The 23,883-nt window shown below is 43.7% G+C and overlaps 1 protein-coding gene across 1 annotated transcript in view; it reads right to left on the reverse strand.

Moving 5' to 3' along the window:
• Window positions 1-8,436: 8,436 nt before the first annotated feature.
• Window positions 8,437-23,883, reverse strand: part of DHRS3 (dehydrogenase/reductase 3) — a 30,853-nt gene continuing 15,406 nt past the window's right edge. The window contains exons 2-6 of the mRNA XM_071448824.1: window positions 14,977-15,120; window positions 13,365-13,484; window positions 11,664-11,902; window positions 10,551-10,676; window positions 8,437-9,280 (exon numbers count right to left, since the gene is read on the reverse strand). Of these exons, the coding sequence (XP_071304925.1) occupies window positions 9,196-9,280; window positions 10,551-10,676; window positions 11,664-11,902; window positions 13,365-13,484; window positions 14,977-15,120 (714 nt within the window). The 3' untranslated portion in view covers window positions 8,437-9,195. The remainder of the gene's footprint in view (window positions 9,281-10,550; window positions 10,677-11,663; window positions 11,903-13,364; window positions 13,485-14,976; window positions 15,121-23,883) is intronic.

Here is a 23,883-nt window from a genome sequence, read left to right on the forward strand (position 1 = left end):
AAATCAGACCTAATATAAACCCAACTCAAATAAACTCAGCACGGCTCCTGTGGCTCATTCAAAAGCAGCTCTTCTCCAATGAACTCAGGTCAGGGGAGAGATGGACAAGAACTTCCTCTGCTCTGTGCCTTTGGCAACTCTGACTGGCAATGGGAAGAGGTTTTTAAAGGGAAATGCTGAAGATTGCAACTCTGCCTCCTACGTTGCATCACAGGAAATGTGACATCTCCAGCCAGAAAGTGTAACTGCTCCCAAATCCTGAGCTTCAGAGTTTGAAAGAATTGACATTATTTTCATAACTGATGTGAGGTCAGAGCTGTGTGTGCTTGAATTAAAAGCCAAGCAGCAGTTTTTACGCAAGAAAACTTACAAGTCTGTCATTTATTTTTAAAACTGGAATGAAGATGCTTTGACTCTGCATGTGTAAAACAGAATGAGACCAGGAGGCTCAGTGCTGTGTCCCTGGGATGATGGAAGCAGAGCATTCTATTGCACATTAATTAAACAGAGTTCTTTGTAAGTTATTGATGTGCTTTTTAACATATGTAGAACTTTTTGCTGCAGGACATCAACATTTTTTTAGTTTTAATTTTTCTACACCAACATCAGCATCAGTTCTAGAGAAGTTCAAGGCTATATTTGATAATTTGATTAACATGCTTGTTAAACCTCAGCTAAACCAACAGGACAACGGAGAAACTGAATGTGGTTTAGGATTCAAAAATATTATAATAGTTGATCTGGGTGAAGAAGGTTTTTTGGCTATGGCAGACAGTTGAGAAACATGTCAGATTGCTTCTATTGAATAGTCAAAAACATCAGAATATTGAAAGTAACAGACTATTCAGCCACCAAAGCACATGTGATAGTGCTTGCTTGTGTTTCTCCCCACTGTCTTTTGCACAGTCCTTAGAACAGCAGTAAAATATTGCCTGGCTCCTCAAGTGCTGTCCATGGATTTGCAGCTCTGGTGGGAGTTCAGAAAAGAACATAAGGCATTTTACTGCTGGAAAAAGAGAGCCAAGCTGATCTGGGATTCTGTTTAATCCCATGGCTGAGTTGAGTCAAACATATTCCTCCACATTTATTGCCACTGAAAGGGGAGATGTGGCCCAGGGCCTCCAGGAATCAGGCAGGAGCTGCTGTGGCTCCTTTTTTTCTGGTACCTGAGAGACTCCTCCATTCTCTAAGGCTGACCCTGACCCAAAGAATTGCTTTGTTCTCTGATGGATGGATTTTTTTTTTTTTTTACCACCTATTTTGCTCCATTTAACAGTTGAGAGAGCAGAGATCATGAGCTTGTCACCTCTGCTGCTACTTGCAGTAGGCAGAGTTGAGGGAGGTGTAAGACTGTGCAGTGAACTGACTTCTGTGTGCCATGTCTGCGAGAAACAGTGTTCCCAGCAGGCTCTGGGAACAGGAATTTTGTGCTTGGATATCACTTGTTTTCCATTATTGCTATTTCTATCTTCTGCTAACATTCCTCTGACATGAGCCCTTTTTCCTTACCCCACATGACAGCAGCACTCGTGTCACAAGAACACCCCAGAAAAGCTGAACCCCCTGCACTCGCCTCAGTCCTCTCTTCAAAAAAAAGGCACCAAGAGTTGGCTTTCCTGGAAAAGACAGCAAGGAATTGCCTCCTTCTCTGAGAGCTGAAGTTAATGCTGCCATGTGCCAGCCCAGGGTCTGGGAACACTGATCACAGAATCACTGGATCACGGGATCACAGGATCACGGGATCACTGGATCACGGGATCACAGGATCACGGGATCACTGGATCACGGAATCACAGAATCACAGGATCATGGGATCACAGAATCACAGGATCACAGGATCACGGGATCACAGAATCACTGGATCATGGGATCACAGAATCACAGGATCACTGGATCACAGGATCACAGGATCACTGGATCACGGAATCACGGAATCACTGGATCCCAGAATCCCAGAATCCCAGGATCACAGGATCACAGGATCACGGGATCACAGAATCACAGGATCATGGGATCACAGAATCACAGGATCACAGGATCACGGGATCACAGAATCACTGGATCATGGGATCACAGGATCACAGGATCACGGGATCACAGGATCACAGGATCACAGAATCCCAGAATCACAGGATCACAGAATCACAGGATCACAGGATCACAGAATCACTGGATCCCAGAATCCCAGAATCCCAGGATCATGGGATCACAGAATCACTGGATCACAGGATCATGGATCACAGAATCACTGGATCACAGGATCCCTGGATCCCAGAATCACAGGATCATGGGATCACGGGATCACAGAATCCCAGAATCTGCAGAGTTGGAAGGGACCCACAAGGATCACTGAGTCCAGCTCCTGGCCCTGCACAGGACACCCCAGGAGTCACACCATGAGCCCAACAGTATTGTCCAGATGCTTCTTGAACTCTGTCAGGCTTGGGGCTGTGACCACATCCCTGGGGAACCTTTTCCAGTGCCCAACCACCCTCTGGGTGAAGAACCTTTTTCTAAAATCCAGCTTAAACCTCCCCTGACACAATTTCAGGCCATTCCCTTGGGTTCTGTCCCTGGTCACCAGAGAGATCAGGGTCTGCCCCTGCTCTTCCCCTCACAAGGAAGCTGTAACTGCAACAGGGATGCCCAAGGGCAGCTGGTGGCCACACCACAAAGAGTCTGATGATAAAAAATCAAGGAAGATGTCAATTCATGTACTCCTGATGCCCAGGGATTGCAGATGGTCCAGCCAGGGGTCAGATCTGAGGCAGGAGGTGGGAGCTGTGCCCTGAGCTCTCTGACACTTTGGACAAGCAGAGCCCTCCCCCAGTGCTCAGGTTTGTGTTGGTTACCTGACCTCACCTCCTGCTTTAATCTGGATTTTTCAAGAGCTGGGACCAGAAGCTTAAATCTGTTCAGAGTTTGCATGTGCAGCCTTTACTTTGTCAGTGCACTAGTGACCTGCTCAGGAAACCAAGTTCAGTGCCAAATGCCCCAGGGAGCTGCAGGAAGACAATTTTGGAAGGCAGGAGCATTTTCAGACAGAAGCCAGCAGGCTCCTGAGGTGGATTGATGTAAGGCATTGATCTTCCAACAGGGTTCCTCTCCTTAGTTCCACATGGCTTCCATGGGGAAGGAAAACATCCAATGGGAACTCTCCACATTTGTATTTTCATTATCATTTCATTAACACTGATAGGGAAACTTCATGCTTGGATGCCTGTCTGTGAAAAGCCTGTACAATACAGAGGCAACCAACTCAGATAAAGAAAAATCCAATTTAAAAAATGCTTTTGCTTAAGAAAAAAGTAGGAAATGGAACCCCATCTACCTAGTAGCAGCAGGTCAGGATGATTAGTGACACAACCATGTCCTTGTAGTACCTACACATGATGGATGGCCCTTGCAGCTGGAGAGAGTGAGCAGGGAGTCAAACTGACCCTTGTTTTTACATGTTGGGGCTGCTTTCCCTCCCTCAAAAAACCCAAGAGTCAGCTATCAGTTACCAGCATATTGGAGTTTCCAAGCCAGCAAGCTACAAAATTAATTGGCTGCTTTTTAGGGCACAGTGACCCCCTGGAATGAGCAGGAGTGACAACTTTTATAGACTTTGCATTTGGCTGGAAATCACATGCCTCTGTTATTATATAACTCCAGGGATGTAAGGTGGCATCTTGCCTCTGTCTGTTTAGGGCCATCACACTCCCCCTAAAATGCATCTTATTTCTATTTTGTATTCTCATACTCTTTTCAGTCACTCTCCAATTACACTGCTTTCTTCCCTCGTTTAAGGAGGAATTGTTCTGGTTTTATGGAGAAAAAAAAATCATTATATGATGCATAAAAAAAAATCATCACACTTAATTTTTTTCTGTGCCTGTATTATTATATAATTTCAGGAATGTAAGGTGGCATCTTGCCTCTGTTTAGGGCCATCACAGTCCCCCTAAGATTTCACCTTACCTTCTATTTTGTATTCTCATATACTTTTCTCACTCTCCAATTACACTGCTTTCTTCCCTCATTTAAGGAGGAATTGTTCTGGTTTTATGCAGAAAAAAAATCATTATATGATGCATAAAAAATCATCACATATCTGCCTTAATTTTTTTTCTGGCCTTTGTTATTATATAATTTCAGGGATGTAAGGTGACATCTTGCTTCTGTCTGTTTAGGGCCATCACACTCCCCCTAAAAATGCATCTTATTTTCTATTTTGTATTCTCATATACTTTTCAGTCACTCTCCAACTCCAATTACACTGCTTTCTTCCCTCATTTAAGGAGGTTATGCAGAAAAAATCATTATATGATGCATAAAAATCATCGCACATCTGCCTTAATTTTTTTCTGTGCATTATATAACTCCAGGGATGTCAGGTGGCCTCTTGCCTCTGTCTGTTTAGGGCCATCACAGTCCCCCTAAGATTGCATCTTCTATTTTGTGTTCTCATATACTTTTCAGTCACTCTCCAATTACAGTGTTTCTTCCCTCATTTAAGGAGGTTATGCAGGAAAAAATCATTATATGATGCATACAGAAGCATCACACCTATTTTTTTTTCTGTGCTAACATCTCACAATGCCCATAACAAAGGTGAGCATAAGGAACCAGTAAGTTTGGACTCTTTGGGAAGGTGTGAATATATAAATTGTCCCAGAGGTTTGTGCCTTTAGCCCAGTGCAGGCAGGCTGGGTCAGTGTGTGTTCCTGCTCACAGGATCTGCCACAGGAACTAAAGAGGGGGTGATGTGGAAAGCAGAATGACAGAATGGAGCAGAGCTTCAGCTTCCTGGAGGAAGGGGCTGAGGTGACCTCAGGAGAACGGGGGTGGTAAAGGGGCAGGAGTGCCTGAATTGTCATCTTCCCACAGGAAACACGGGACAGAAGAGAATGAGCTGCAGGGAGCTGCAGGTGAAGTTCTGCTTTTCCTCCTGTCTTTCCCCAAGTCCCTGAATCTGTGGCTGCCACTACTCACAGCTCAACATCTCCTTCAGAAAAGCATGAGGTCAAAGAGGATTCAGCTCCCTGGAGAATGAAACTGCTGCTGGTGACTGACAGGTTTGCTCAGACTCCAAACATGCCAGGATCTGAGTGCTGGGGAGGTGAGAGCAGCAAACAGTGCAGAATATTCTCATTCTCAGGGCTGGTGGTTGGTAAAAATGCAAAATACTGCACTTGACATAATCCTGCTCTACCCCAAACTTAGGAACCAGTGCTGTCAAAAAAGTGGCTGTCACCTAGATTAAATCTATTAAATCCAAGTGAAGAAATAAAACCAAAAGAGATGACCCAAGGATCACCTTGTGTTCTTTCCTCAGCAGTTGCATTTCAGCTCGAGGAAGGCACTAGGCCACATTAATATCTGCTACAAGCAGATGTGCTCTCTTGGAAATCCATGCACCCACTTCTGCTCTGCCTGCATTAAGTCTGGTGCTGGGTTTTTAGGAGCTTTGGCAAGTGCTATCTGTTAATATCTGAAGGTGGGAGTGTTCAGGGAGTTGTCGGAAAGGCTTGCAAGACTAGATCTGATCATACCCACCCACACTAATTAACACATTACATAAAAGTACAACAAGTTTCTCTTTGCAAACATCAGAATCACTTGCCCAGGCACTTTCTGTGCAGTTCTAGAAGAACTTGAGGGACAGACTTTATTGCTTTTTAACCTCACTGGAACAATGGGTGAGTGGGGAGGGTTCAGCTCCCACTTTCAGGGCCCACTCCTTTTTGTCATGCTGCTAAAAACATGCCATGGGCAGGGACATGGCTGAACAACCTTTTTAAAGTTCACCAAGGGTGCATGAGGGTGCACTTTTTTCTCATAAAAAAACCACAAAAGGAAATATTCATCACAAAGGATCAGATTCCTATGCAAAGGACTCCTCTCCCTGCCTTGCTAATTCTGAAAATCACTTAATATAAACAGCAGCCCTTGAAGCCACCTTGAGCCGAAAAATCCTCCCATTTAAATTTGGCCTTTTTTTTTTTTTTTGTGAAGGGAACATGTCCCAGCCCAGCTCATGTTTCTCTTACCATTCAAATTTTAAACCAGCAGCAATCTCCTGTATAAGAGCCATACTGAGGACTCTTTTACTTCTTCAGAGTTTGCAGCAAGTAAAACTCATTTCCTATGAAGTTCCCGTGACCTGCTCCTGCAGCTTCACCTGGATTCCTCCAGCAGGATAAGAAATGAATACCCCAATCTCCATTTACTCCAGACTCTGGGATGACATCTGGCTTCAAGATGGTGGCACAAAAAAGTGCAGTGATGACACAGGAAAACAGAAGGCAAAAAATGATTGTGCAGTGGAGAGCAGGAGGCAGCAGAGAGAGCGGGGAAAATCAAAATTAAAGTAAATCAAAGGGCGGAAATTCCTCGGAGAAGGCCTTAGGCTTCAACAAAGCTTGTCCACATTTGCAGCACTTCAGGATTACCCAACCCTACCCCTATGTGGGAAGCTCCCAGCAGACCCCAGCAGGCATTCCAGAGGAGCCTTTCTATTAAAAAAAAACTCTTCAGAGTCTCCATCCACGTTTGCAGCTCGATGGAGCCCGTCCTGTCTGCAGCACTCACCAGGGAAGGATCTCTCTGACCCAACTCCTCCCTGCTATCTGAAAAGCAAAGTTAATGTTTTCCTCATTATTTTCTGTTTGCTGCAAGCCTCTCCCCCACTGTGACTGCTATTTGACCTGCTGTCTGCTCTGGGACCCCAGGGAAGGCAGAGGGAGCTCTGTGTGTGTGAGAGAGCAGAGAGGATGAGCCTCAGCTCCTCCTGACTTGTTTATATTCATCAGAAAGAAAGAAATCAGCAGCAAACATCAGAAAGAAATCAACAGCGTGTAAGGCAAACCTAGATAGGCAACAACTTTTGTGTGCTGCAGGGAAAGAGCAGATCTATTGACAGGATTTGGATTCCAGTGTGTTTTTACCTATTTTTGCATTAGGAAGTTATCAATGAACAGAATTCTCAGCACAAAGGTTTAATTTCAAGGGGAGGCTGCTCTTTGAGCACAGTTGATTGCACTTGCAGCTACAAGGCTGGCACGGCCAGCTGGGATCAATGAGAAACTGGACAGGATCAGAGAGCACAAGGGGAAGTTGGTACCACCACATCTTCCCCTCCCAAACCTCTCCTGATAAACCTGGTACCTTCAGTATTCCAGGCAGATCCTGGAAGGATCTGGAAGGAACCCTGAAGGGTTCTCCTCTCATGGCACTTGACTTTTCAGTGAGATGGGCTTCTCAAAGAAATGGACAAAAAATAAAGCTGGAAGCATCTGTTAGGGTGGGTCTCAAAATCACAGAGATTAAAGTTTCTTTTCATCCTCTCCAGAGAGCCTCAGATATCCAGGAATATCAGATATCCAGAGGTGCCACAGTGCTCCAGGTTACAGCTCTGCACTGACTCAGGCACAGGGACCTCAACACCTCTGGCAGCACCTTCCTCTGGGAGAGCTCCAGAAAGGAGAAATCCAAGGGTCTGCAGCAAGCTCAGACCTGATTTTAACACTCACACCTTTGCATCTCAGTTGCAGGTCTCCATTCTACATGGCAGAACCAAAGGAGTGTTTTAAACACAGCTCACAGCTTTTCTGCTGTACCTCAGAAGTCTTTTAGATGATGTATTGTGGAATATGGGATTTTTATCATCTCAATTTTGTACAGAAGCTCCTGGTCTATGAACAAATACTGCTTTGACTTTCTGTAACGTGTTGCATTTGAATTTGCTGAGCTTTTGACAGGCATTTAGGTAGTCACATTTGCAATTCTGAGGTAGGGAAACACCAGAAATATCTGCTTTGCAGGTCAGGGTGCTCCTTCAGATGATGCATTTTGCCCCAAGCCATACAGGACATCTACAGAAAAGCTTGAAATTCGAGTCAGGAGCCCTAAATTCTCTCCTTTAATCACACATCCATCCTTGAGGCACTTCATTCAGGTGTCTCCAGTTGGACTTGCTACTTCCTGTATTGCAATTATATTAATTTCTCTGTTAGCAGTGCTCCAATGTGCTGCTCACTGCATTTTGCACAGGAATGCAGTGTTGCCCTTCCTAGGCTGTCAAAGACAATATTTCACTACAAAAATAAATAAAGTCTAGCTGCTTCTGGCACCTCAGTCCAAGCATATTTATCACTTTTGGCCGATCAGTGCCTGACTCAATGTTCCTAAAGCACAATGGGTTTATTCCCAGATGAATTCAAAATGCATTTAATCAGGTCTTTGCTAAATGTGCTCCCAAACTTCACATCTCATGAGCACAGCAGCACTGTCTCTTAGAGCATTATTCCACCTCACTGTGCACACTGATACAATGGATTTTCCCCTGCATGGATTATGTCAGTGAATGTATGTTTGTACAAGCAGGCTCTAGTTTTAGTTTCTAGATTTAGTTCATCCCCAATGTGCTGCTACCTACATGTGTGGCAATCCGGAATTAACACTAAAAATATATTTATATTTTATCAGAAATGAACAAAAAAAAAAAATCAGAACAACAATTTCACAAATGAGTTCAGTGACAGAAAAAATCTTCCACTATTTAAACCCTCAGCTCTGCTGCCTGAGCCTTCCTGCCCAGCCTCCAGAGGGGAAGTACAACAGCTTTTTTGGGCCCAGAAAGAGAAGTGCTGGGTGGCCTTTAGCAAAGAAAACATTGCTTCATGGTTTGCTCCTTCCCCAGTGTGTGCTGGAACAGCTTCATCACGGGATGGGAAGTGAAGAAAGAGAAGGAAGCGTCCATGAAATGTCCGTATCTTTTAGTTCTTCCAAGTAATTCTGAAGTTCCCCATTCAAAAAGCTGAAATGAAACCAGTGGCAGCTCCTCTGGAGAGAGGGCACAGAGTGTGTTTGGGATGGGATGTGCTGCCTCTCCACTGAGACAGCCCACAGACAATTAAGAAACAAAAATCACATCTTAAAACTATGAGTAGATTTAACAATTGAACTCTAAAGAATTAAACATCATAGAAACATTTCACACTTTCTGTTTTTCCTTTCCAAGGGTCCATAGTCCACTCACTCAATCCTGTGCAAAGGTCATGTTACTATGGATATGACCTGCAAGAAATGTGTTGCCTCAGAGCAGCACAAGTCACATGAACAGGCTGAAAGCCAAGAGCTGCTGATTCCCAGTCCTGGAGGATTTTCATGCTTGTGCTGGGTTCACTGCAGAGCAGTCCTGGTGCCAGCCTATGTTCGGCCTTTAAAAGTGTTCATGCAGGTGTAGCTCCCAGAAAACTTGTGGATTTCTTCAAGTGCTGCCTGGGGGAGAATGCTGGTGTGGAAGCAGAGAGAAAACGAGCAGATGAGACCAACCCTTCAATCTGTTCTAATGAGAGATATGTAAATGTGCAATTACAGACATAAATACACAAATGTTCAAAAACCAGCTAGTGAGAGACACAGAGAAAACTGGCATCAGCTTCCTGCTGTGAGGAGGCTTACAGGGAGAAAGTTCCATCCAGTCACTCCTTCTCTACAGATATTTATCCAAAAAAGTCTGTAAAAGCTGTAACTTGGAAGATACCATTATGTTTTATTCCTTCTAAATATAATATATATATACTATATTATCTAAATATATATAGTATATACTATATATCTAAATATATCTAAATATTATATATATATATATATATATATATATATATATATATATATATATATATATATAAAAAATATAACTCTGATATATACAGATTTAACCTGAATTCTCTGGTTAATCTGCCACCTGGTTGTGCAAGGCATGTGGCCTCCTCATCCTAAGGTATGGATAGAGATCTGATTTCCTGACAGCTACTGTAATGAAAATAACCTATTAATTCTTACAATAAAATGGAACAGCCCCTTTTCTTCTTGACAGAATTTCTGGGAACTTTTACTCCAAATTTTACATTCAGAGCAAAGCATTTACTGTGAATTATTTTTTCTGGTTTGAAATGCAATACTGAAATTATTTTCCACAGAACTCTTATTGCCTTGTTTCAGTTCCTGACTGCAGCAGCTTTTCCAAAGGTTTTAGTGCAAACTGTCATGGAAACACAAAGGTGAATGTCCTTTCTCTGTGGTTGTGCCAGGATATGAAGTTATGATTTTTTTTTCCCTTAGGAACCTTAAAATTTCAGTCCTGATCACACACAAAAATATTGATTTAATAGTTTCACTGATGTAACACAGGCAATGCTCTCTAAATGCAGGTGGGATGTCCAGGCCTTATGGTTCAGAAATCCTGCACAACAAAAAGCCTGGAGTCCAACAAGTGCCTTAATAAATCCCAATCAACTACCTGTGTGAGTTAATTATTACGAAATTCCCTGGACAAAAATCCTGTTTACACCTCAGGAATCCAAATTTTGGGAACGAAACTGGCTTCCTAAGGGGTTATACAAAGAGAAAACACCTCCAAAGGGAATTTCAAAGTGTCTCCCTTTTGCTTCCATGACAGAGAAGGGAGCACAGTTCCAGCCAGCCTGAGCTTTGCCTCAGGGAACAGACACAGAGCCAACCTTCCCTGTGTGGCACTGCTGGGCAAAGGAAATACTCACCTTTTTAGGATAACAAGGACATGCATTGTCCATGGGAGGAGCAGGAAGGCTTGGTTCATCTGAACAGCTTCTACCGTCCTCCTGGCCACTGTCTCTGGCTTGAGAGGAGGAAAAAGACTTGGGAACCTGAACAGAGAAAATAAAATAATTACAGGTGAACCAAGCTCCTTCCTTAAGGTGCCACTGTCCACGTCCTGCTACTCTAAGTTACTGCTGGGACCTGGCCTTCAAACATGCCCAGGACAGGCTGTGTCTCTAAGAGGCAGAAAATTCCAGTTCCAGCCAAAAAAGCCCAAAAGCAGAAAGCCCAGTTCCAACTAGTACTACTGGGTTAGCTAAACAGTTAAGAATGTACATGTTGGTGCCCTCAGGGAGAAGTGGCAGAGAGTAATCAGAGCCCTGATTCAGGGTTTTTCTTCATTTGAATGCAAACCAATACCAAATGCTGCCTTTTCAGTGATGGTGTTTTTCCTTTTACTCTCTGTTCCTCTTTGCTTGATTCAAATCCTTGACAGGTGAAAGACAAATGTTTTTCTCCATTGCTTTTAACACCAAACATAAGGCTTTTCCCAGCTCCTGCAATAGCTTGACACTGCAGATTTTCTTGACTAAGAGAGCACAATCTGTATTAAAGGTTATTTTACCCATTGTAAAAGATTAATTTGGACAGCCACTACTTGTTCTCTTGGACAGGGGTAAAAAGGAGGTACTGATAGTCTCACTTCTGTAAGTGGCTGTCATTCCCTTCACTGGGAAAGGATTAAGTATTCCAGTGAATAAAGAAGGAACTTGTACTGTTAATTCTCAAGTAATTTGTAGACTGGTCCTTCTGCATGACCATTGCAGATGGCTTCCCCTCCCTCTCTGGTGTGGCTTGAAAATGCAGGGAAAAGCAGCTTCCAGTTCTCTCAGCAGCAGCCAGGGTGGTGCAGGAATATCCCAGCACACTGAGGGAACCAGTCTGATGGCTCCCAGGTGGCCTAAAGTGACCCTCTGTTCCCAGGCAGCCAAATGAGACATCAAATTCTCTTAACTAAATGAAGCATTAATTAGGAGTGTATTCTGATGATTCATTTAAAATGAGATGCTTTCTTCTAGTTCTCCTGGACTGACCTGATTCTCATGCCCTGGAACATCTCTGTGCTGGTGTGGAAGGGCAGGACTGTGGTGGCATTCACTCCAGGACAGTCCAGCAGCCCCAGGGTCAGGCTCTCCATGAAAGCAAAGGATGAGGCTTTGGAGGTGCAATAGTCAATGGCACCAGGGATGGCTGACAAGGCCAGGACAGAGTTCAGGCAAACAATGTGCCCATTCTGGAGCTCCAGCATCCTTGGCAGGAATGCTTTGGTGGTCTGAAGAATAAGAGAGTTAAAAGAAAAGAATCACTTAGCAGTGATACAACAAAACCAGCACTGACTGAAAAAAATAAGGTGACACAGACACAACAAGCCCAAGTGTTCCTGTTCATTATGTAAGGAAAGGAGTGGCAGAGAACCTCGTTGTTCTGTCATTTTTTGATATTCTAAGTGGGCAAAGTTTGTGTAGAAACACAACAAAAGTCTTTCCTAGCACATATATAAGCAGTACCCCCAGATAAAGGCCACGAACAGAGCGCCTTCTATGCTTAAGAACTTTTACACGATAAAGTCTTCAACTAAGTGATGAAATCACAAGAAGCTCTTTTTCGTTTCTATTGTCTGATTCAAAATGGACTGAAGTTTCACAGCTCCCTTCCCTGTAGTCCCACAGTCCCATACTCCTCTGATGTTCCTTTCTCATCACCATACAGGAAACTCCTCTGTGATCTCAGGCTTTGACAAAGACATCAAATGTTTTACTGGAAATCACAGAATGGGAATAAAGAGCATCAAATACTGAATACTACTGAAAGAATTATGTTTATTTTTGATCTCTTTCCTCTGGCCTTTCCCCCTCACATTGTTTTTTCTCTCTTGTTTTCAAGGCAGACTGGTTTTACCAAGCATCCCTTAAAGATCTACTGGCTGTAATCTGTCACTCTCCTTCCCAGCTGTTCCAGACTGCAAGGCAAGATGTATTCTATTATCATTTGGATGGCAGTTGTCTTTTGTCAAATGAGCAGTTTCCTTATCTCTTCCACAACAACTCCCTCCAGGGAGACACCTGCTGATAACAGCTATTGAATGTCACTGCATGGCTGATAAGAACTACAGCATCCCATTGGCAGATGTGAGCCCAGAGGGAGGAGCCAAGCATTCCTACCTGGATATAATCTGGAGATTCTGGAACACCAGCCAAGCATTCCTAGCTGGATATAATCTGGAGATTCTGGAACACCAGCCAAGCATTCCTACCTGGATATAATCTGGAGGTTCTGGAACACCAGCACAGCTTCTGCACTGGATTGCCCAGAGGAGCAGCAGCTGCCTCTTGCCCTGGATCTTCAGAGGCAGAGACTGCACCTTTCTCCAGGATCCCTGCTCCAGCAGAACCAGCCCTGGCACTGCAGGAGGGCTGAGCCACAATTCCAATGGGACTGTGCCAACAGCCTGACCCACAGGGTGTCAGGCTGGGTTCTGACTCTGGCAGTGTTGTTTTGTTTCACTGCATTGTTTATTTTATCCTTTTATTTTCTTACCTATTAAAGAACTGTTATTCCTGCTCTCCTATTTTATGCCTGAAAGCCCCTTAATTTAAAATGTATAGCAAGTCAGAAGGGTGGGGAGGGTTTACATTTTCCATTTCATGGGAGGCTCCTGCCTTCCTTAGCAGACTCCTATCTTTCCAAACTGAGACACCAACTCTGGCTACATGGGACACAAGAGCTTCTCTCACCCAGAACTGTCCCAGGGTGTTTATGTGCTGGGATTTCAGCAGTGCATCGTCGTCGCTGTCCATCAGGCTCTTCCCATGAACCACAGCAGCATTGTTCACCAGGATGGTGATGTCACCCACCTGAAAAAAAAAAAAAAAAAGCTTGTAACAAAAGGTATCTCTCCTCACAAATCAGCCATTTCCATTAGAGCTGAACAGCCATTATTGCCCAAATACATGGTTATTTTCACAGTTTTTGACATTCTTGAGTATGGGCCTTGTAATCCTTTGTATCACCTCATATAGGTAGCTGGACTTTGTACAATCTTATCAATGCTCACCCTTCTTTTTTCCCCATATATTTTTTTTTCTCATCAAATACTGAATCACAGAATTGTTGAGACTGGAAAAGACCTTTGAGATCATCAAGTCCAACCATTAACCCAGGTCCACCAATGTGTTCAGCACTAACCCACGTCCCCAGGTGTCACACTCACATGATTTTTGAACACTTCCAGGGATGGTGCCTCCACTAGTGCCCTGGGCAGCCTATTCTGATGCTTTACAACCTTTTCCATAAAAATGTTTTCACTAATACCCAATCTAAAACCTCCCTTGGTGCAACTTGAGGCCAATTCCTCTCATCCTGTCCCTTGTTCCCTGAGCACAGAGCTCGACCTCCCTGGCTGCACCCTCCATGCAGAGCCAGAAGTGCTTGGCACTATTTAAAGTCAAAGTACTTTGATTTGCAGGAGGCAAGGATGAAAGTGCAGGCTAATTATGGAAGTTTATAAATGCAGCTGACAACTTAGCACCCTGTGTCTTTCATGCTGCCCTTCATTTACTCTCCTGGTGCTCTCTCCTCATTTAATGCTCTGTTGTTTTTCCCCCTGTGAGTAAAGTGCTGCTGAGAGTAAATGGGGTAGCTGAGTTTGATCCATTTACATCCCTGTGGATATAGAGGGGGCTGTTATTTAATTATTTAACACTGAAATGTGTGAAATGACTCATGAAACCTCCAGGGTGAACTATGCTAAGGGGCAGACTTTTATAATCTGTGGATTATATTCTATAGTACATATATATAATATAATGTGATATATATATATATCATATAATATATATAAGATACATAATATTTTTATATATATATATAAAATATATTATATATATATATATATATATATATATATATATATAAAATATATATTATATATATAAAATATATATTATATATATAATCCTCCTGAGTCTCCTCTCCTTCAGGGTGAGGCCCCCAGCTCCTTCAGCCCCCTCCTGTCACTACAGGACATGAAATAACACAATGTTATTGTGTTATCTTATTATTACACGCTGCTCTTTTAAGGTAAAAAGAGAGCTTTTAATTTCTGACTCCAACATTTATAGATTTCTAAAAGTGACAGTGGATTGGAGGATGACAGTGCCACCTCTCCAATGACACTGGACAAACCAACAGTCCATCAAATTTCTCCTCCTCTATAAAAGAATGCAAAACAATAAGTTATTTACATAAAGCGTGTTAGAAAGTTCCTTACAAGAATGTAAACATCAGAAAACTTAGAAAATCTTAAAAAATCAAGGTGACACCATCCCAAGCAGATTTCTCCCAGACCTTTTCCCTGACAGCCTTGGCTTGCTGGTAGACCTCCTCACGGTTGCCCACATCACAGATGAAGTAGTGGCACTCTGTCCCCATCATCCTGATCTCCTCCGTGGTCTCCTTCAGGCATTTCTCAGTCCGACCCCACAGGATGATCTGTAGCAAGAAATTTTTGTTAGAGTCCAACTGCTTCTGTTTCGTATCTAAAATAATTAAAACATGCTTCTGACTTCAGCGGGTTGATGGAAATCTTTGATGTGTGTTCACTGCCAGGGCTGTTGTTTTGCTTCATTTAAGAAAAGCAATGATTTTCTGTTACATGGGGAGTATCAAGTGGGACCTGTGCTCCACTGCTGATCCTCTGTTTACAGATTCTTTACAAGCAACACAAGCTGAAACAAAAACTCAGATCTGAAGCCCAATGTGACCAATATATGGAACATTTGGAAATTTTTCTGCATCATGTCATTTCAAATCTCTCCCTGTTTTTGCTGTACACATGTACAAAATGACAAATTTATCCTAAAAGCACAGACCTTCCTGAATATCTGGTGTGTTGTCTACTTCTTGTTTTATGTATGGAGATAAAATCTGCTCTGTAATAAAATGTATTTTTTTCAGCCTAGTAATTACTTGCAATGCTGGTTGCAGGCTGGTGTCTCAGGTGCATTTCAAACAAGTGTGTATCCTACAGTGGACTTCTAAAGTGAGAAATTTCAAGCATGAATTTATTTTGCAGCTCCTATATACAGGATTTCACTTGCCACTGCCTTTTAACACAATAAAAATTAAACACTGCTTCTTGCACAAAGAAAATCTGGAATATTTATAGCACAAACATTCAAATAATGGAGCATGGATCTGATTTACAATGAGACATAATCAGCCAACCCTATCTGGATTTCTACACCATCAGCGAAGTCAGAAATAGAAATAACTTGAAAAGTCACCAGGTTCATTAACTCTCATCATGGGGCTTTGTCCAGTACAATTCTTTCTAGAGAGGCAAAAACATCAACTTTGAAATGGAGCTTCCACCACTCTCCTTCAAACATTAATGTGCAGCTAAGCAGATGTAACCACAAGATTTTTTCTGATTACACAACCTTATTTGCTATTTCTTTCAAGGTTACTGGCAGGAATATAATTTCATCTCTGTTGCTTAAGACATCTATGAATGAATTGATCTCTGGTTTTTGCTCTTCAACTAAGCCTTCTCAGTACTTATCATGTTATAAATGGTGAGTCACTGTTGTTCTGCAAAAAATAAATTACTGAATGGAGCATGTTACTGCAATCAGCTGACTGTTCTGTGACTCTAGGAGCAAGATCCAAAAGAGAGAGAAGAAATGGTTGCTTACATTGAAAATGCAAAATTGTGGTGCTATTTCCAAGCACGTGTGATCCAGAATTACAGTTCCTTCTCACACTACTGTGTACTGAGTCTGACCAGTATATTGATTTTTTTAATGGTTAAAAATAAGCACACTTGCACTTCAAAGATTAAAGAGTCTTTGAGTTTTCTAGAAGTTGAAAGAACAGAAAGAAAAAGGTCTTGATTGCATCACTGCTTATAGCTCAATCCCTGCAATTAACTTAATAACAGCAAGATAAACATAAAAAAATTATGTGTGCAGTATTCTTACCCCACAACAAATCTCTGGCAGGGAGCTTTAACATGCTTATTTTTTAAGGACTAGCTAAGCTTATCTCATAACTGGTACTAAAACTAATCTCTGGCAGGGTCAAAGAGCTCTTTAGTGTGCCCCAGCAAGGCTAAAATGCTGAAGTATCCAAATCCTCAACCACTTCCTAAACAAGTTACATTTACAATTAATCCCATTTCCATGTCATTGGCACATCTGTGAACACAAACACGCCCAGACTGATAAGATTTATATCCTCAAATTCTCCAGAGCACTAACAAATCTGGTTAACCAGAAACTTCAGAGTGTGTATAAATATGCCAGAGCCATTTCATGGGAAATCTTATCTCAGGGGAAGTAATTTTCAAGGAAAAAGCTGTGATCACACTTAGAAACTATAAGAAAGCATATGGCTGAAATTGCAGCTTGTGCACTGGCCTGGCTTCTAAAGTCTCAGCCTATCACCCTTGGCCATCAGGGCTTGGCATCTCCTCAAAGCTTGTAAAACTGATGGCTATTTACTCACTTCTGATCCCAGGGCTAGACCAAGGAATATTTTTCATGTGTACACTGCAGACTTGAAGGGAAATCAAGAACATGTGAGAAATTTCACAAGCTCTCAGGAAGTATTTACAAAATACGGCTCAGCTGCGAGCACATGCACACTTGCTCTCCCTTTCACAACCCACATGGAAAGGGAGAGGGAAAACCTCTCCAGAAAGGGGAGGAAAAACCTCTGTGGAAAGGGAGGAAAAAAACCACCACAAAATGTCAACTGCAAACATGGAGTTTGATGCCCACAGAGTTTTGCATCCGGGTGAACTTCACCCTCTTGGCAGGGTTGGATTAGTCAATGTACACACTAAAAAAATGAAGTGACTTTGCTGAAGAGTGATGGAAGGTAGGACAGGAAGAGGAGAGAAACAGAAATAAGGTGTCAGACAAGGAGAGTGTAAGGCAGGAAACTGTGCTCACATATCTGATATTCCAGTGCTTCACACTGCTATTGCTGAATAAAAAGTAGATCCCTCACTCTTCACTTCAATCTGTCTCAAACATCCATCGAGCCTCCTATTCCCAGGAGCTACCACTGGTGCATTGAATGTCAGGAAATATACATGGAAGAATAGTTAAGCAAAGGATGACCTGTCAAAGGAACATCTGTCTGTGATGCAACTCTTGGATATACTATTTTTTTCTGCCCCAACAGTTTCATTGAGACCTTTAATATCTTTCAGGCAAGTCTTGCAAGGTGACCCTCTTAAAATCTGGGCCATCTGGGGAAGACAGAATTTGCTGCTTATCCTGCTGACAACATTAATTTCAACACTGACGTCTTTCCATGAGAAGTTGTCGTGTCTTTGATACTGTCCACACTCAGGTGAAGGCTTCAGCCTGTGTAAGAGAAAGGCAGTAAATAAAAGACCATTCTTTTGTGAGAGGTCCCTGATGACCCAGTGGGAAGTGAGGGCTCCTGCCGTCATTTCTGCTACTTTTTACAGATGGATAAAGCTCAGAACTCAATACAATGTGCTTTTGGTCCAAATTCAAGCTTGACTGCTCCTATGAGATCATATGAGACTTTAAATTTCTCTCTTACATCTGGCCAGACTGAATTGGCACAGGCTTCCCCCCAGCCTCCCAGGACATCAGATCTTACAGCGAGACAAGTCTGGAGTTGCTGCATTTGTCTCACAGTTGAGGCTTCTGTTGCTGCTGAACATCTTCAGGAAGGGCTTGGTTTGTAGTCTTTCTGCACAGGCAATACAGCAGTTTTCTGATGTTTCTGATGTTTTCTGGGTCCTTACTCTCCCTACTGCCTCCTGAGATTTGCTACAAACTCATCAGTTCTCTGTGCTCCTGCATTCACCCTCTTCTACAAAATGTGCCATTAGCAATGATCATCCAATGCTCCTGAACAAACCCTTCTGCTCCCTGCTGAGCCACTGTGGGCCTGGGGCTGTTTGCTGCTCCCCACGAGCTCCAGTTACCCAAACACTGGCTCTTCACTTCCCTTGGGATGCAACCCTTGGGATAAGGAATATTTTTCAGTAAACATCAAGAGAGTAAACATCAGTGAACATCAAGAAAGGCACCACTTCATTTCACCCTGCCCCAGCTGGGATTCCAGGGCTCTGCACTCGTGAGGAGCCCAGAGCTGTGGTTTCAGAAATGGTCCATTTTATTAGGAAGCACAATTTTTCAAATGTAGACATGGGGCTCAGAGTCTGGTCTGTCTCCTCTTTTCTTTCTAAGTGCAAGTCTAAATTGGCAATAAGTGTGTCCCAAATGGAAGCTGAGAATGACTCCAACAGACACAGAAGTTCCTGTCTGGACAGAGGAAAATGAGAAGGAATAAGGAGAGGAATAAGGTTCATGATTTTCCAGCCTGTCAGGATGCTGCACAGCCACCCATTCACCAGAACTTAGTGGTGGACAGAGGAATATTTAATTTGCATTTTGGACAAATTCTTGGACAGACAGTTTTCCATCCTGGAAAGAATCCAGCCCTTATTTCTTTCCCCTCTCCATCTCTCACCATCCTCCCCTGCCTGCCTGTTCCTGTGGCACCAGACACACTCTCCTCTCACAGAGTTACTGACCAGAAAATTGGTGAGGACAGGTGCCCAGGGAGGTGGATAAAATCCAGCTCCAAGGCTTCCTGCCTGTGCTTACCTCGGTGTGACCCCAGGCTGGCAGCAGCCAGGGAGGCAGGTGGGATGGGAAAGCCATCCCTGGCACTCCAGGTGGGATGGGAAAGCCATCCCTGAGACTCCAGGCGGGATGGGAAAGCCATCCCTGACAGTCCAGGTGGGATGGGAAAGCCATCCCTGAGACACCAGGTGGGAGGGGAAAGCCATCCCTGGCACTGCAGGTGGGATGGGAAAGCCATCCCTGGCACTCCAGGCGGGATGGGAAAGCCATCCCTGGCACTGCAGGTGGGATGGGAAAGCCATCCCTGGCACTCCAGGTGGGATGGGAAAGCCATCCCTGACACTCCAGGTGCGATGGGAAAGCCATCCCTGAGACACCAGGTGGGATGAGAAAGCCATCCCTGGCACTGCAGGTGGGATGGGAAAGCCATCCCTGAGACTCCAGGCGGGATGGGAAAGCCATCCCTGGCACTGCAGGTGGGATGGGAAAGCCATCCCTGACAGTCCAGGTGGGATGGGAAAGCCATCCCTGAGACTCCAGGTGGGAGGGGAAAGCCATCCCTGGCACTGCAGGTGGGATGGGAAAGCCATCCCTGGCACTCCAGGCGGGATGGGAAAGCCATCCCTGGCACTGCAGGCGGGATCCCACCACTGGACACAGGGAAGAAGAGATTTATGATGATGGAGGAACTCCACGTGCTCTCCTCCCCTTGATGAACTTCAAAGTAGGCAAGGGCTGTGACATCACACTTGGTGAAGATTTTCCCAGGATTTATTGATGGGTTTTTGCAAAACAAACCTTATCTGTCGATCTAGAGTCACAGAACTCCTTATCTGACCTTAGGAAAATCCTTTCAGCGGGAGGGGCAGGCACTGCATCCTCTGCTCCCAGAGGATTAACTCTGGATCCTTTAACTCTGGATTTAATCTGCTAATGAGGCCTGTCCTGAGGTCAGAGGGGAGTCAGAGGGAAGGGTTTTGCTGCTGTTGGACTAAGCAAGGCTGTCTAACAGAGACCGGCACTGGCTCTGTGCCAAAAGCCCCAGTCCAAAGCCTGACTTTCACCATAGCACAAGAAGAGTTATGCTTCTGACCACCACAAAATCAGATAAAGCCACTAATTTATATAAACTGGTCTAGACTGAAGCTGCTATCAACCACAACATAAACATGTGATCAATGCCTCCAGAGACTGAAGGATATTACTAGTGCAGGACACGAGGTCAGAGCTAACTTTACATCATTCACAAGGCTAGTTGAGTTGTTCAGTCTGATTTTACTGCTAGCACAATTCAAGAACGGCAGCAAAGGAATGCTGCCCTTTTACATCATCAATTATTTTGGCACTGTATCTTCAGCAAACCCGCTGTGCTAGTATTTCTGCCTCCAGTGAGCTGGAGCAGCACTGGAAAGGTGTCCTACCACAACTGCCACTGTTGGGTTGTATTTGAGGAAAGAACTCTTCACTCCTGGTCTATTACAGCACAAGGTGGGCTGTGATTAGCAGATATAACTTCCATTCTCAAAGTTTCTCCATTTTACGATTCATGAAGCAATTCTCTGATACAATCAGAAGACACTGAAAGATTAAAGTGTTGCAGAGAGACACAAATGCCCTTCCTGCCTGATCTCGTTATTGCTGCCTCCACAAATCAACCACAACTCCCAGCCCCAGATCAGCAGAGATAGGAAGTAGTTGATAGGTCAACACATTTCATTCCCCCTTTCAACCTCCTTCCCAGTGCAGGGGAACAAAAGTTGCTCTGTGTGAGCTGGTATCTGTAATTGCACAGACCTTTGTTCAAACACAGAAAGCCTTTCTGCGCCCAACACTCAAGAGTTCCTGCATACTTTTAGGAAGTACAAAGTGTAGATAATCCACTGAAGTATGCCAGCCTTATCCCCCTATATTCACAACTGCCTGGTACTACTAACTCACAGTCTGTCTTCGGAAAAAAAAATGCATTCCAGTGTGTCCCATAATCCTGGCAGAGTTTTGCATATCGTGAGAAAGGGAAGCTAAATCCCACAGCCTCAAAAGCTCCAGGTCTTTTGCCTGTCAATGGCAGAAGAGTTTTCTCCTCCACCCCTTCCCCTCTCCTGGCCCCAGGCAAAGGCAGACAAGTTCTTTCAGGAGTTCTCCATGGGAGAGGCAGCTGAAGGCTGATTATTTACTGGAAGAGGGAAAGGTGTGGCTCTGCAGTGTGAAAAGCCAATCTTTGCTTTAGAAAGGAAAAAAAAAAAAAAAAGAACCTTGTGATGCCTGAAGTAGGTCAAAATACTTAACCCAGCCCCTAAGTGACACTTCTGTAAAGGTAAGCAAACAAAACAGGCCAGTGGAGAATTTCTCTCGGTTCCCACAGTGAATATCAAAGCTGCAAAGGACAGGTATGAGAAAAGTTGCATGTTAACGTGGAGAATCGAGAGAGTAAGCCTCTGTATCTATTTTACATGCAAGCTTTTCAAGATTACTATTTAGCAGTTGTAAAGCCTCTAAGAATTGAATTTAAATTTAATTCTGCCACCCTGGTAAACACAAACCACAGACTTTATAATAAACTGGTTTAAGTCCAGGAGTAACATATAGTAATGAGATTAACAGTTAGGGCTAAAGAGACTTCAGAAGGCGACTAAAGGAGTGAATTCCAATCATTTTAGTCTGGAGTCAGAACTTTTATTAGTTTATATGTTGACTTAGCACTCAATGGGATTAACATTATTCACCTAAACAACAGTCAATTCCAGATGTACCCCTTTTTCCCTCTTAAAGAAACCAAACAGCACCTAAAAAAAAAAAAAATCACAGAGGAGTATGTCAACACCTGCCTGCTGTTCAACAGGGGCCTTCCTTGGAAAGAAAATGTGTGATTTTCTGTGTGCACACAGGCATTTAAGAGCAGCTCCCTGTGAAGAAGGGAACAAATGCCCACTGTTCTCACAGTCAGGACTATGTAAGGACAGGTGGCCCCATGCTGATTTTTTTTTTTCTTTTTTTCCAGGGTTTTTTTTCCCCCCAATTGCTTTAGTCTGCAGCGCTCCAGACTGCCTTGGGAGCAGCTCTTCGCAGCTCTGCTCGGAGCAGAGGAGGAAGGGCAAGGGTGAGGGTTGTTTGCAAGGAGAGGTCAGGCAGGAGTCAGCCTTTACAATTCCATTAACGCTGGGACAGGGTCAAACCGAGTGCAACGCTCCAACAAAATGCACCAAGTGGCCACAAGCTGTCACCCTGGAAGGTCCCTGCAAGCATCTGTGGGGTAAAGAAAGGACAGACTTGTAATGGTGAGTGGTTTGCCACCCCACGTGTGAGAACAGGCTGCTGCTGCAGGGATCCAAAGCACACAAGTGTTAAAAATAGGTTAGAAACTGTTGTAAAATAGTTGATAGATCGTTAAGCATGTACTGTTAGTTTGGTTGTTATATTGTAAAAAGGGGTTAAAAGGGTAGCTATAAGAAATACTGTACTCAGCATAGCATAGAGCACACAGACTCAAGCTATCTCAGGGAAGGGATAGGTTGGATATTAGGAAGAAATTTTTCACTGAAACAATAATAAAGTACTAGAATGCTCTTCCCAGGGCCATCCTCACTGCTTTGCCCTCTGTTGCAAAAGATGGCAAAGCAGCGCCATCCTTCCCAGGGAGGTGGCAGAATCACATCTCTGGATGTGTTTAAAAAAAGACTGGACATGGCACTTGGTGCTATAGCCTGGTTGAGGTGTTAGGGCATAGGTTGGGCTCGATGATTTTAGAGGTCTCTTCCAACCCCACCATTCTGTGATTCTGTGATAACACACCTCAGCAAAGTGCACCATGAGCCAGCCTGGAGAGAACTGCAATGGCCAAACAAGGCCTAAAACCTTCATGCAAATGAAGGATCCAAACAGAAACCAATCCAAGGGACAAAAACCAGGATAAAAAGGGGCTCCTGACCCAGGGAAGCTGAGCCGTTCCCCTGGGACATCGGGGCCATCGCTGCTGAAGGAGCCCCAGGCCCGCTCCTGCCCGGCCCGGGCCCCCTTGCTTTAGGCCTTTCTTTTATTAGAATAAATCCTCAAATCACTTCAGTACCCCTTGCTTTAGGCCTTTCTTTTTATTATAATAAATCCTGAAATCACTTCAGTACCCCTTGCTTGAGGCCTTTCTTTTTATTATAATAAATGCTGAAATTGCTTCAGTACCCGGAGCCCGCTCCTGTTTTTATCACAAAGAAATATCACAGACAAATCACAAAGAAATATCCTGCAGAAGATTCTCTGGCTGCAGAGCAGGAAGAAGTGGAGGATCTGGGGGTGGGGAGAGGGGTTAGGAAAGTTCTGTGTTTGAGGTAAGGCTCTGGAGACACCCACCAATAGAAATATAATGCTCCACCCTGCAAAAATAACCAGTGTGCTGCTGCCGCCTCCGTCTGCTTGGCATGGCATCCCTGTAATCCAGATTCCTATAAAAATGTCAGGAAATTGTGGGGAGGGGAAATATGCAGGTGCAGAAAGGCCTTTTGTCCTGCAAGCACAGCAGACAAGATGAAGGGATAGAAAGTCAGTAAATAACATTTCAAAGGGGGAAAAGAAATTACTACGATGGTCTGACAGGATATTTCAGCATCACTGAAGTTTAGCTGTGTGC

This window comes from Agelaius tricolor, unplaced genomic scaffold (assembly GCF_023055355.1).
Source record: "Agelaius tricolor isolate 1412-34295 unplaced genomic scaffold, bAgeTri1.0.p SCAF_28, whole genome shotgun sequence".
NCBI lineage: Eukaryota > Metazoa > Chordata > Aves > Passeriformes > Icteridae > Agelaius > Agelaius tricolor.